The sequence below is a fragment of the Alligator sinensis genome, unplaced genomic scaffold (assembly GCF_000455745.1).
Source record: "Alligator sinensis unplaced genomic scaffold, ASM45574v1 scaffold546_1, whole genome shotgun sequence".
In the NCBI taxonomy this organism is placed as follows: domain Eukaryota; kingdom Metazoa; phylum Chordata; order Crocodylia; family Alligatoridae; genus Alligator; species Alligator sinensis.
Window position 1 is genome coordinate 2,480,805 of NW_005842061.1, and position 10,751 is coordinate 2,491,555.

General features: G+C 45.4%; 1 protein-coding gene across 1 annotated transcript in view; it reads right to left on the reverse strand.

Moving 5' to 3' along the window:
* The window catches only part of DDX21 (DExD-box helicase 21), a gene marked incomplete at its 5' end in the record, with an annotated part of 24,687 nt that overhangs the window by 3,088 nt on the left and 10,848 nt on the right, over positions 1-10,751 (reverse strand). The window contains 4 exons of the mRNA XM_025203569.1: positions 1,059-1,218; positions 5,457-5,530; positions 6,592-6,711; positions 8,545-8,706. Of these exons, the coding sequence (XP_025059354.1) occupies positions 1,059-1,218; positions 5,457-5,530; positions 6,592-6,711; positions 8,545-8,706 (516 nt within the window). The remainder of the gene's footprint in view (positions 1-1,058; positions 1,219-5,456; positions 5,531-6,591; positions 6,712-8,544; positions 8,707-10,751) is intronic.

The window sequence follows — 10,751 nt, forward strand, 5'->3', positions numbered from 1 at the left end:
CACCAGAAAGAACCTGGTGCAGCCCCAGCTGCAGCCCACTCTGCTAGCACCCCACACAGACCCAGGGTCAAACCCCCCCCCACAAATGCCCTTCCAGGGTGTGTGTAGCAACAGGAGCCACCCCTGCCCCCAGATGAGCCACAGATCCACCCTTCACCCTGTCCCAGCTGGGCAGCACCTGCCCCAGCTCCACTCCCTCCCTCCCCATGAGGGCCTTGATCTCCACCCCCACCATGCTCCTTCCCTCCCACTTCCCGTTCCACCACAACAGACTTACCAGCTGCACACAGCTTTCCAAGCTGCCGGGCTGTGCTTCTCACTGCCTGCATGCTGCACTGCAGCTGTGCACATGCATGCGCATTTATCAGCCAAATTAAATCACCCACATCAGACCAATTTCTGATGCACTCAATTTTCTTTATACTGGTGCTGATCCAACATCGGACCGATGTATTGGTGCACCTCTACTGATTACCATCCAACAATAAACTGAGGAAGGTTTTCCCTGGAATCAGATACCTCCACTCACTTTTTCCTTTTCTTAAAAGATGTTGATATTTAGCACAGTTTATTAGGAGACAGACTAAGTCTGCAACAAATAGAACCCCACTAGCACAAGAAACTTCAATATAATTTCCATGACACTATTACTGTTTTCTATAGTATTGGATGGAAAGTTGGGAATAGCTATTAAAAGCAATGGAGGATGCTCTGTTTGGACTGGGTTAGCAGCTTGGCAGTACCTAGTTAAGGGGAACAGAGATAACCTCTATAGAAGGTAGAGCAGATACGCACCTTACAGACTAAGACAGACACATATACAGCACAAGTTTGTGTGCATTCAAGCTTACTTCATCAGCTCTCTATACCCAAATAGTGCCAGAGAACGTTGGTTTGGGCCCGTTTCAGATAGAGAGAGGCAAAGGGTGCTAGCCCTTGTGATGCTTATTAATATATGTCACACTGCTTACCATTTACTACACAAACCCTCTCTAGTTGTTATAAGGATTTGTTTATACAGTTTTTTGAACACAGAAGTACTACGTAACGTTATTTACCACATCCGAGGAGATCAAGGATCGCTGTTCAATGGAAGTAGCCCCAGAGATGTGAGCTAATGCTGCAGCCAAGGCCCTGACTGCCCCCTTTTCCTCTATGAGCTTCTCAGCTGACTGTGTGAAATAGTTGATGGCAGAAGGAGGAACAGAATCCAAAAACCTGAGTGTTGACAGCAAAAGCGTGATAGGTCAATACACAAAAGGCTAACATTAGGAGATTCAATTGTTCACAAGATATTTCATAAACTTTAGAGACTAATTTAAGAATTAAGAGCAAGATTTTCAGAGGTGTCTAGTTATTGTCGGTGCTTCACTTACTAGGCACCCAACTCAGGCATACTGACAAAAATGCCAAATATCCATGCTCTGACAATGAGGTTTCTACAGTTTGTCACAAGCACCCTAGCTACTTTTAAAATATTAAGCAATTTGTCCAAACAAAAACTTACTCAAAGCTTAGAAGTAGTGCCCTTGGCACTAGGAAGCCTTTGCCTTGCAATTCTGAGCTAAGTCTGAAGTCCTCAACCTTTTTCAGATCAAGGCTCCCCATTAGATTCAAGGCAAACCTTGGAAAATGCCAGCTCTTACTTTTCACTTGTTTTTTTGACTATGGAAAAATATTACAGCAATTTTTCTGTTGCAAAGAACTCAGACAGACCACAACAGGTCAGAATGTTTTTGACACTGTGGATTCCTATATGAAATCTTCGGGATTACCTTGTGAATCATGTTTACAGACCTATGATTGCATGGTACCCCACAGCACCCTTGAATTACTCAGCTAAGGAATGCCTTATATTATCTTCTGCACATGCCCCTCTTTCCCCCGCAAAAAAAGTCTCCTGCATTCACCATCAACCAGAATACACAGGTAATTGTTCAGGCTTTATCAATGCACTTTTGTTACTCACAATGTTACTGAGAGAGAAGTAAGATAAGGTGCTTCCTACTCCTAGAGCAGGCTGTTTGAATGCACTAGTACAGGGGTAGGCAACGTTTTTTGGCCAGAGCGCCGAAAAAACCACAATGTCTACCTTGAAAGGTGCCGGAGTGCCGACATGCCAGAGCCTGGAGCAGCTGTTTGCAGCTTCCCAGCTGCAGCCGGCCCACGGAGCCTCGTCTGCTTGCAGCAGGGCTTGCAGCGTGGGCTCTTGTTGCTGGCAGCAGCTGCTTAAAGCCCAAGCTGGCGGTGGTGCCCCAAGCAAAGTGGCCTTGCGTGCCATGCTCGGCACACGTGCCCGGGGGTTTCTGACCCCTGCACTAGTAGATGCAACTGGCAAAGGGTGCAAGACCAAAACAGAAGGCTTAAATTTACATCTCCAGCCTGGTACCTCACCACACAAGCTGTTCTCAACCTATACCTTGGTAACAAACTTCTCCTCCTACTTGGTGATGTGGGAAGGGCAGAATAGTAGGGCTGTGCAAAACAGCAAAACAGCACCTTTTCGTTTTGACTTCCGTTTCGATGGGACAGTGTTTTGTTTCGAGTTTCGTTTAGTTTCGAAACCACTGTTCCGTCGAAACTGTTTCAACGTTTCACCCATAGGCTATAATGGGGAACCATGAAACTGCCTATAACTTTGTCAGTTGTTGCCTGATTCAGACAGAACTTGCAAGAATGGTAGCTCCTTCTGGGGCCATGAAGCCTGCCAAGTTTCAAGGAGATAGATGCAGGGATTTCTGGGAAACTGCATCTCAAATTCTTGAAAGCAAAACTTGTGTCGAGTGTGTGCAGACATGCTAGCCCCTGCTGAGGCCACGAAGCCTGCCAGGTTTCAAGAAGATAGGTACCAGGGTTTCTGGGAAACTGCACCTCAGGCTGCTGACACGCAAAACTTGTGACATGAGTGACAGAAAGCAGGCCAGTTCAAACAATGCTGCTTTTTATGCTGTTTCTCCATCCATCCCCCAGAGTACTGGGATTGGAAGGGATCTCAGGGAAGGACCACAGTCACTGGCCACCTACAGTCAATATGAGAGCAATCCTTCCCCACTCTTCCCCCTCCCTCTCCGTACTTTCTGTTTTCCTGCAGGCAAGCCCTGCTTAAGTTTCGAAACTCGAAACGTTTTGACTGCCCTCAGTTCGAGGCTGTTTCGAAGCCCTTTGTTTTGATTTTGCTGTTTCGAGCTTGAAACGAGTTGAAATGAAACAGCCGGAAAAATTTTGCATAGCCCTAGAGAATAGTCACAACACTCAAGTCAAGACCTCTTGTACTAAGCCAGCCCTCCCAAATTTCATAACGAACAAATATTTTAAAATCATAATAGACTAGCAAAATCTCTTCTTGATGCAAAACAAGTAAATACTATCAGACCAAATTAAAAAACATGGGTGCCACTTATCAATCACTTTTAACTGTGCTTGTATTAGCACAGCTGTTCCCAAACTCTGACAGATTGTGCAACACCAATTTAAAACAATACAACATTAAATACCACCAGCAAATGTTTTGTCATATAAAGGAATTATAATACATCTGTTAATGTGCACCACTGACAGGTTGTTTGCATACCACTGGTGGTACCCATACCACAGATTGGGAACCGCTGCATGGGCAGAAAATGCTTTGTTTCTCCGATCAAGGCCCTCCAATTGACAGTCCATGTGCTGCAGCTAGTGCCCCTGAGAGGTTAACCTGAAGTCCCGGGCCTCCTGGCCTGGGTACTGCTCCCCTGACTATAGCTGCTGCTGGAGTCTCCAGGCTCCCCCTCTAACTTCAGCTGCCTGCCCCTGCTCTGGGGGTGGGGTAGTGCAGCCCATGACTGAGCAGCCTTGGGAAATGTGGGGCCTCTATGAGGAGCAGGGTCAATTACAGCATGGGACACAAGGTGTAGTACGCAGAGCATGGTGCAGCCAGGGGAACACCAATAATGTGGCCCCTGCAGCATGCAACCGAGGGCATATAGCACCCCAGGTGCTCAGAAGCTGGATCACCTCGCTCTGAATAACAACAAGCATTGCTTAGTAAGGACCCAGTAATCTGTTTAGACTAGGGGTGGACAAAATGTTGGGCTGCAGGCTGGATGGGGCCTGCCAGGCCATTCTATCTGGCCCATGGGGCCCCTAAAAAATTTAGAAAGTTAATATTTATCTGCCCCTAGCTGCCTCTCATGCAGCCCTCGATGCCTTGCCAAAACTCAGTAAGCAGCCCTCTGCCCGAAATAACTGCCTGTCCCTGGTTTAGACCAAAAGTGGCCAAGCACTGCAAATGGCAAGAAAAGTCTCTACATATGGCTTGCAGCAGGCCAGGGAAGGAACATGCAACATGGCAGCAGATAGAGCAGAAGACAGAGGAGATTAGGCAGGGGAAGGGGATCAGAGTGGCACTTGGGGATAGCATGGAGCTAATTTGCAGCCTGCCTGATAAAAAGGTTAGCCCCCACTGGACTAGACCAAGCACACACAACCCCTGGCCTGCAGGCCGGAGCCATTTTATCTGGCTGTGGGGGCTCTCCCATGATCCGAAAATTTGGTGTGAGGGAGCAGTGGCAGCTAACTGTCATTCCCCTACTATCAAATTTCTGGACCCAGAGTGAGCCCCAGGGGCTGGAGAACCTGGCCCTGGTGCTGAGTGGGGCCAGTTGGGGCAGAGCAGCACAGGTCCAAGTAGGACTGAGTGGAGGTGGCATGGGGCCCAGTGCTGATACACGGGGCCTGATCTGACCTGTGGACTGGCCCTGTGGGCCAGATGAGCACCACTGATCTACACTGCGCTATCACTATAAAAAAGTATTAGCAGAAATGGGAGACTCAAGTCTATGCTCAACTAACAGTGCTCAAGTTAGGAGGTCTTGGATAGTTTTACGGCAAAGGTCACATCATATTTGACATGGACTTGTGAAGCACTTCTCGGGCATAAAGGTGATATACAGGAACCAATCCACATAGTCTTAGCACAGGAAATACAAATCTGCTGCAAGAGAAGCATTAGAATAAATGCCAGCTAGAAGCAATTTCCATCAAGTAAGGGTCAGATGTGTATCGAGTTAGGACTGAAGCAGCACAAAGTCAACATGGAAATCTTAACAAAGACCCTAACTTAGCATGTGGCAAGTGAAATACAACACACACCTGTGAGAGGGGTGCACTCTTACTTCTGCTTAAAACAGTATCACCTGCCTGGTAGTAATTCTCTGTTACAGATATTTAAATTTGTTTTGTAATAAATTAAAAACACTTCGAACAAAATGTGTTTTGAAGGAGAGTTTCACTGCACGAGGGTCTCTGGCATACAGACGTTCATTGCCATTATCTTATTAGAATCTACTGGTCCATGCAGGAAAGCACAGAGGCACATTGGTACATAACCAGAGCTGACCCTTAGTCCACATTAACAACAGCATTGCTGCTTAACAAGTTCAAAACATCTTAGAATGATGAGCAGATAGCAAACATACCTGACAGCATCTTTACTGGAAGCTTTAATGATGTCTGTTGGAGTAGGAACACCTATACGCTTAAATATTATTCCCTGAAATTGAGAAGAAACCATGAATTACAGATCAAGGTCTTTTTTTCTCTATGGTACTCAATGGTCTAAACCACAGTCAAGTCTGGCTTTACATGCTTCTATTCCACTTCAAGTGCTGAGTAGGAAAATCTTCTGTTCGGGATTTATTTAACTAGAAATAACTTTTATTTCATCTGAAATATAAAAAAAATGATGTTGGGATCTTTGCTAACTTGCAGCCTAGTCTGCATAGTTATACCAAAGATGATAGCAAGGAAAAAGCTTGGATATGTTGTCAGAGTCCAAACTCACAACACAAGGATTACTAATTATTTAAAGAGCTGTTACACTGGTCTTAGCCAAAACACCAAGCAATAAGCAGCAGAATAGTTTTCAAATGCTGGATGAAACTGAAAATAAAACAAAAGAAATGGAAAGCACACTATGAGGAAAAAGAGAATTCTTGGATGACATCTGGCTCAAAACTTTGGCTTTTAATACCAGGATTTAGATATTTTTCCATTTTACACTGATGGATTGATAGATCATAGAGCAAGACATTAAAGATGCTTGGAAAGATGTGCAATATATGCTAAAAAGACAAAGAAAGAAATTAAATTCCATGTTTACCCTTCAACAGTAAAAAAACATAGAACAGAACAGAAAAAGTAGCCATTGTAGGGATTTCAAAACATCAAATGCAAGCCTTGGTAGATAGGTAAGGTAGGAGAGGATTTTAAAATATTTCATTTTAAACTTAATTATTCATAAAATCTTAAGTACCTTTAACAATAGAACCTAATAGTACCGATGAAGTTTCATGTACAGTAGTGATAGTAAAGTCAGAGTTACTTAACAGAATGAAAAAGAAACAATTGCCAAGCATAGTATAGCTCAATATATCAAAGCTTTTCAAACACCGATGTTAACATTTTAGGACCCATGTATTCCCAAAATGGATTTGTATGGTTTTAAGCAAACTTATCCTGTGAGCTATCCAAGAACCCAAGGAACCTTGTCTGCCTGTTGTAATGTCAGACACTGTGACTCAATTAAGGAAAACAAACCCCAAGAAAACTAACCGCTTTTTGTTCTACATGTCTAAGTTGATCTTCTTCCTTTCGCTGATAGAAACAGATACAAATCCCATTCCGTCCAGCTCGACCTGTGCGCCCAGACCGATGGATGTATGAGTCCACATGCTTTAAAAATAAGAATAAACATGAAAAAAAACCCTTGTCATTTGACCACAGGGTTAAATTTGCTAAGAACATAAAAAAAGGAGGTTTAACCAGGGGTGGGCAAAATGCGGCCCACCAGGTCATTCTATCTGGCCCACAGGGCCCCCCAAAAATTTAGAAAATTAATATCTGCCCCTGGCTGCCTGTCACGCGGCCCTCGATGGCTTGCCAAAACTCAGTAAGTGGCCCTCCGCCCGAAATAATTGCCTGGCCCAGGTTAAATTCAAGTTCAGAGCCCTGTAAAGATGTAGGAAAAAAGTTATACTGTCTTATAACTTTGAATTCATTCTGAAAAGTGAAGGAGAGCTAACATCTAGAGGTTCACTGATACATCAGTCCAATATCAGATCGGCACCAATATAAAGAAAATTGAGTGTATTGGAAATTGGCCTGATGTGGCCGATAATTGCCTGTGCATGCGCACAGCCGTAGCGGAGCGCACACGCAGCAAGGAGCACAGCCCAAGCTTGAAGAGCTGCATGAAGCTGGTAAGCCTGTTGTGGTGGAAGGGGAGGGAAGGGGTGTGGGGGGGAAGATCAAGGCCCCCACGGTGAGGGAGGGAGTGGGAAAGGGGCAGGTGGTGCCCAGCTGGGGCAGGACAGGGAGCGGGACAGAGCCGCGGCTTATCTGGGGGGCGCAGGGTGAGGGGGGTGGCTCCTGCCACTGCATGCACCCCAGAGAGCACAGGGGAGGCATGTGCCCTGAGATCTGTGGCGGGGGGGCAGGGGTGGAGAAAGCCTGCAGCTGTGGGCTGGGCCAGGCTACTCTTGGGGCAGGCAGTGGTGGCATCGAGAGCAGGGGCTAATGGTGAAATTTGGGGTGGCTGCAGCCCTCCCTGTAGCTCCCTCCCAGCACTGCTGCTGCCGCCTGCCCCAAGCACAGCCCAGGCCAGCCCCCACTGGGAAGAGCCTGGTGCAACCCCAGCCCCAGCCCACAACTGCAGCCTGCTCTGCCCTGCACAGATCCAGAGGCACATGCCCCTCCCATGCCCTCCTGGAGTGCATGCAATTAGGGAAGCCACCCCCCTCCCACCCTCCCAGATGAGCCATGGCTCCAGCGCATACCCCACCCAGGCAGTGCCTGCCCCACTCCCACCCTCACCACAGGAGCCTTGATCTGCGCCCCCTGCCCCTCCTTCCACCACAATGGACTTACCAGCTGTACACAGCTGTATCAGAAATCAGATCGGCATCGGCCAAAAAAGTAGTGGCAAAAACCAATATAACTAACCTAGCAGCACAGAAAAATAACTGCTGTTCTTCCTACTACAAGTAATCTATGTGTAATAGGTCTTCATAAAGGAAGTGTTTCCTTACAGACCATTTGGAAATTAAAGTGACTTTTACAACATCTGTTTTGGTAACCACAAAAAAGAAATAAAAGACCTTGCAGAACAAAAATGGGAGAATGACCCCAGATGCAGCCTGGATACATCATAGACTTTAATGAATGAAGGCTCCATGCATACCGAACAATTTAGAAACTGGACTGGAAAAACAGATAAACTTCAAAATGAGGTAAAAAAGTACAGAAAAAGTTTTGGAGGACGTCTTAAAATATACAGAATAAAAAAAAAGGGGGGGGAACCTAATTAATGTACAAAATGCAGTTGCTCAATAGGAAAATTCTTTATCTGTTGTAACAGGAAAAAAACCTACTCCAAGGATGACTCTCAAATTTACATCACCAATAAATGAGGACATCATTCCTTTGAAACAGATAGAATACTGAGATGTTGTTGCTACCCTTTCATATAAGGATAAATTACTGATTAATTTCTCCTCTGTCTCTTACCGTTGGCGGTGAACTTTGTACAACCAGGTCAACTTCAGGGATATCTAAACCCCGGGCAGCTACATTGGTTGCAACAAGGACTTCAAATACACCATTTCTAAAACCTTTCAATGTGATTTCTCTCTGTTTTTGTGGAATGTCACCATGCAGGACTTGGGCATCCTGTAAGAATACATAATTAAGATTTAATGTAACAGAATGATCTCAGTAGCACTATCCAAGTGACACAGATTCCAAAATCTATTGGTTCTATACCACCCTAATGCCAATCACAGCAATAGCCATATTGTTGATATAAAAAAGGTAAGCAAGATACCAGAATTCCAGTTATAATTATTTCTGATAGATTTCATCTTATTATTTGTATAGCACCAGAGTGCAACATGATTTATAGGCTGGTATTCAATAAGACCCAATTCTAATTCACTTATACTTAGGGATCTACCTAATTTAAGGGGACTGCCTCCTGTTTTTGCAGTCTGAGCACAGCACCAGTTGCCATTTCTGCCCCCTCCCCCTCTCTCCTGTGCTTCAGGATAACATGGCTTCCTGCCTCTGGTTTAGCTCCTGCCCTCTACCCCCACATGCTGGCTGCTTCCCAGCTTTTTTGCAGTCCCCACACTTTTTGTTGCACGAGACCTACCACGTTCACAGTTTACATGAAAATCGTAAAATCAGTAGGTCCCTACTTATACTAGTTAATTGGAGGTAACTCTATTTGAAACTAGTGCAAGATCAGACTCAAGATTAAATACTCTGTACTGAGGAGCTTGCTAGAGGTAGAAAGCATTTGATATGATGTTGCTAGGGGTAGCCAAGTTTAAATTATATTTGATATTTACAGAACAGTGGTTCAAATCTAAATAAGTGACAAAGTGAGAGCTTGTAATTGAACTCTAAGAGATCACGAGCATTTGCTGAAGTGGAAATTATCAGTACATCTGCGAGAATTTCAAACTCACTTCACTCCAAAGGACTTACATTAGCATAAAAATGTAAGTACGTCTGTGTGTCAATACATAACAAGTTAAAGTTATTAGCTCGTTTACTGCTAATGCAACAAACAGATTAAAATCAAGCCAATCAAATTACCTGTTTGACCTATACTGTACTTAATGAAGTAAATGAACATATATGTACAAAATGCAGTTGCTTGCACTAAACACCTATGACTTAGTGGGGCTAACGGAAACCTGGTGGAATTCATCCCACAACTGGGCAGTACACATTGAGGGCTATAGATTGTACAGAAAGGACAGGGTGGGGAAGAAAGGGGGAGGGGTTGCGCTCTATGTCAGTAAGCAATATACGTCAACCCTCATCAAGACGGAATCGAAGGATGAGAAAATAGAAGGATTGTGGGTTAGGCTACATGGGGGGCAAGGAGAAAGGGATTTGGTGGTAGGGGTCTGCTACAGACCCCCACATCAAGGGGAAGAAAGGGATTCGGGGCTCCTGAGGCAACTCTCGGAGACCATAAAAGCTAAAGAGGCGGTAGTCATGGGGGACCTAAACTACCCGGACATCTGCTGGGAGTCACAGACAGCAAAGTCCCACCACTCACGCAGGTTTCTAACCTGTGTACAGGACCGCCACCTGACACAGGAGGTACACGGTCCCACTAGGAGGAATGCCTTACTGGACCTGGTATTGGCAACGGGGGATGACATGGTTGGGGACCTACAGATCGGTGGCCATCTGGGGGACAGTGATCACCTAATAATAGAATTCACAATAAGACGTCGAGTGGGTAAGGTAACTAGTAGGGTGAAAGTGCTAGACTTTAGGAAAGCTGATTTCAATGAACTCAGGCGATTAGTCAAGGACGCACTGCAGAGTAGGAGTTTTGAAGTGATGGGAGCCCAAGAAGGGTGGCTGTGCCTTAAGGAAATGAGCCTTTGGGCACAAAGCAAGATGATCCCCGAGCGAGGCAAAAGGGGGAAAGGGGCCAGGAGGCTTCCCTGGCTGACCAGAGAAATCCAGGGCAGCCTAAAGGACAAAAGGGGAGCACATAAAAAGTGGAAACAGGGAGAGATCACCAAAGATGAATACCCCTCCTCTGCTCGCGCTTGTAGGGAAGCAGTTAGACGGGCCAAAGCTGCCATGGAGCAGAGGATGGCAACCCAAGTAAAGGATAACAAAAAATTGTTTTTTAGATATATAGGGAGTAAAAGGAAGACCCAGGGAGGAATAGGACCCCTGCTAAA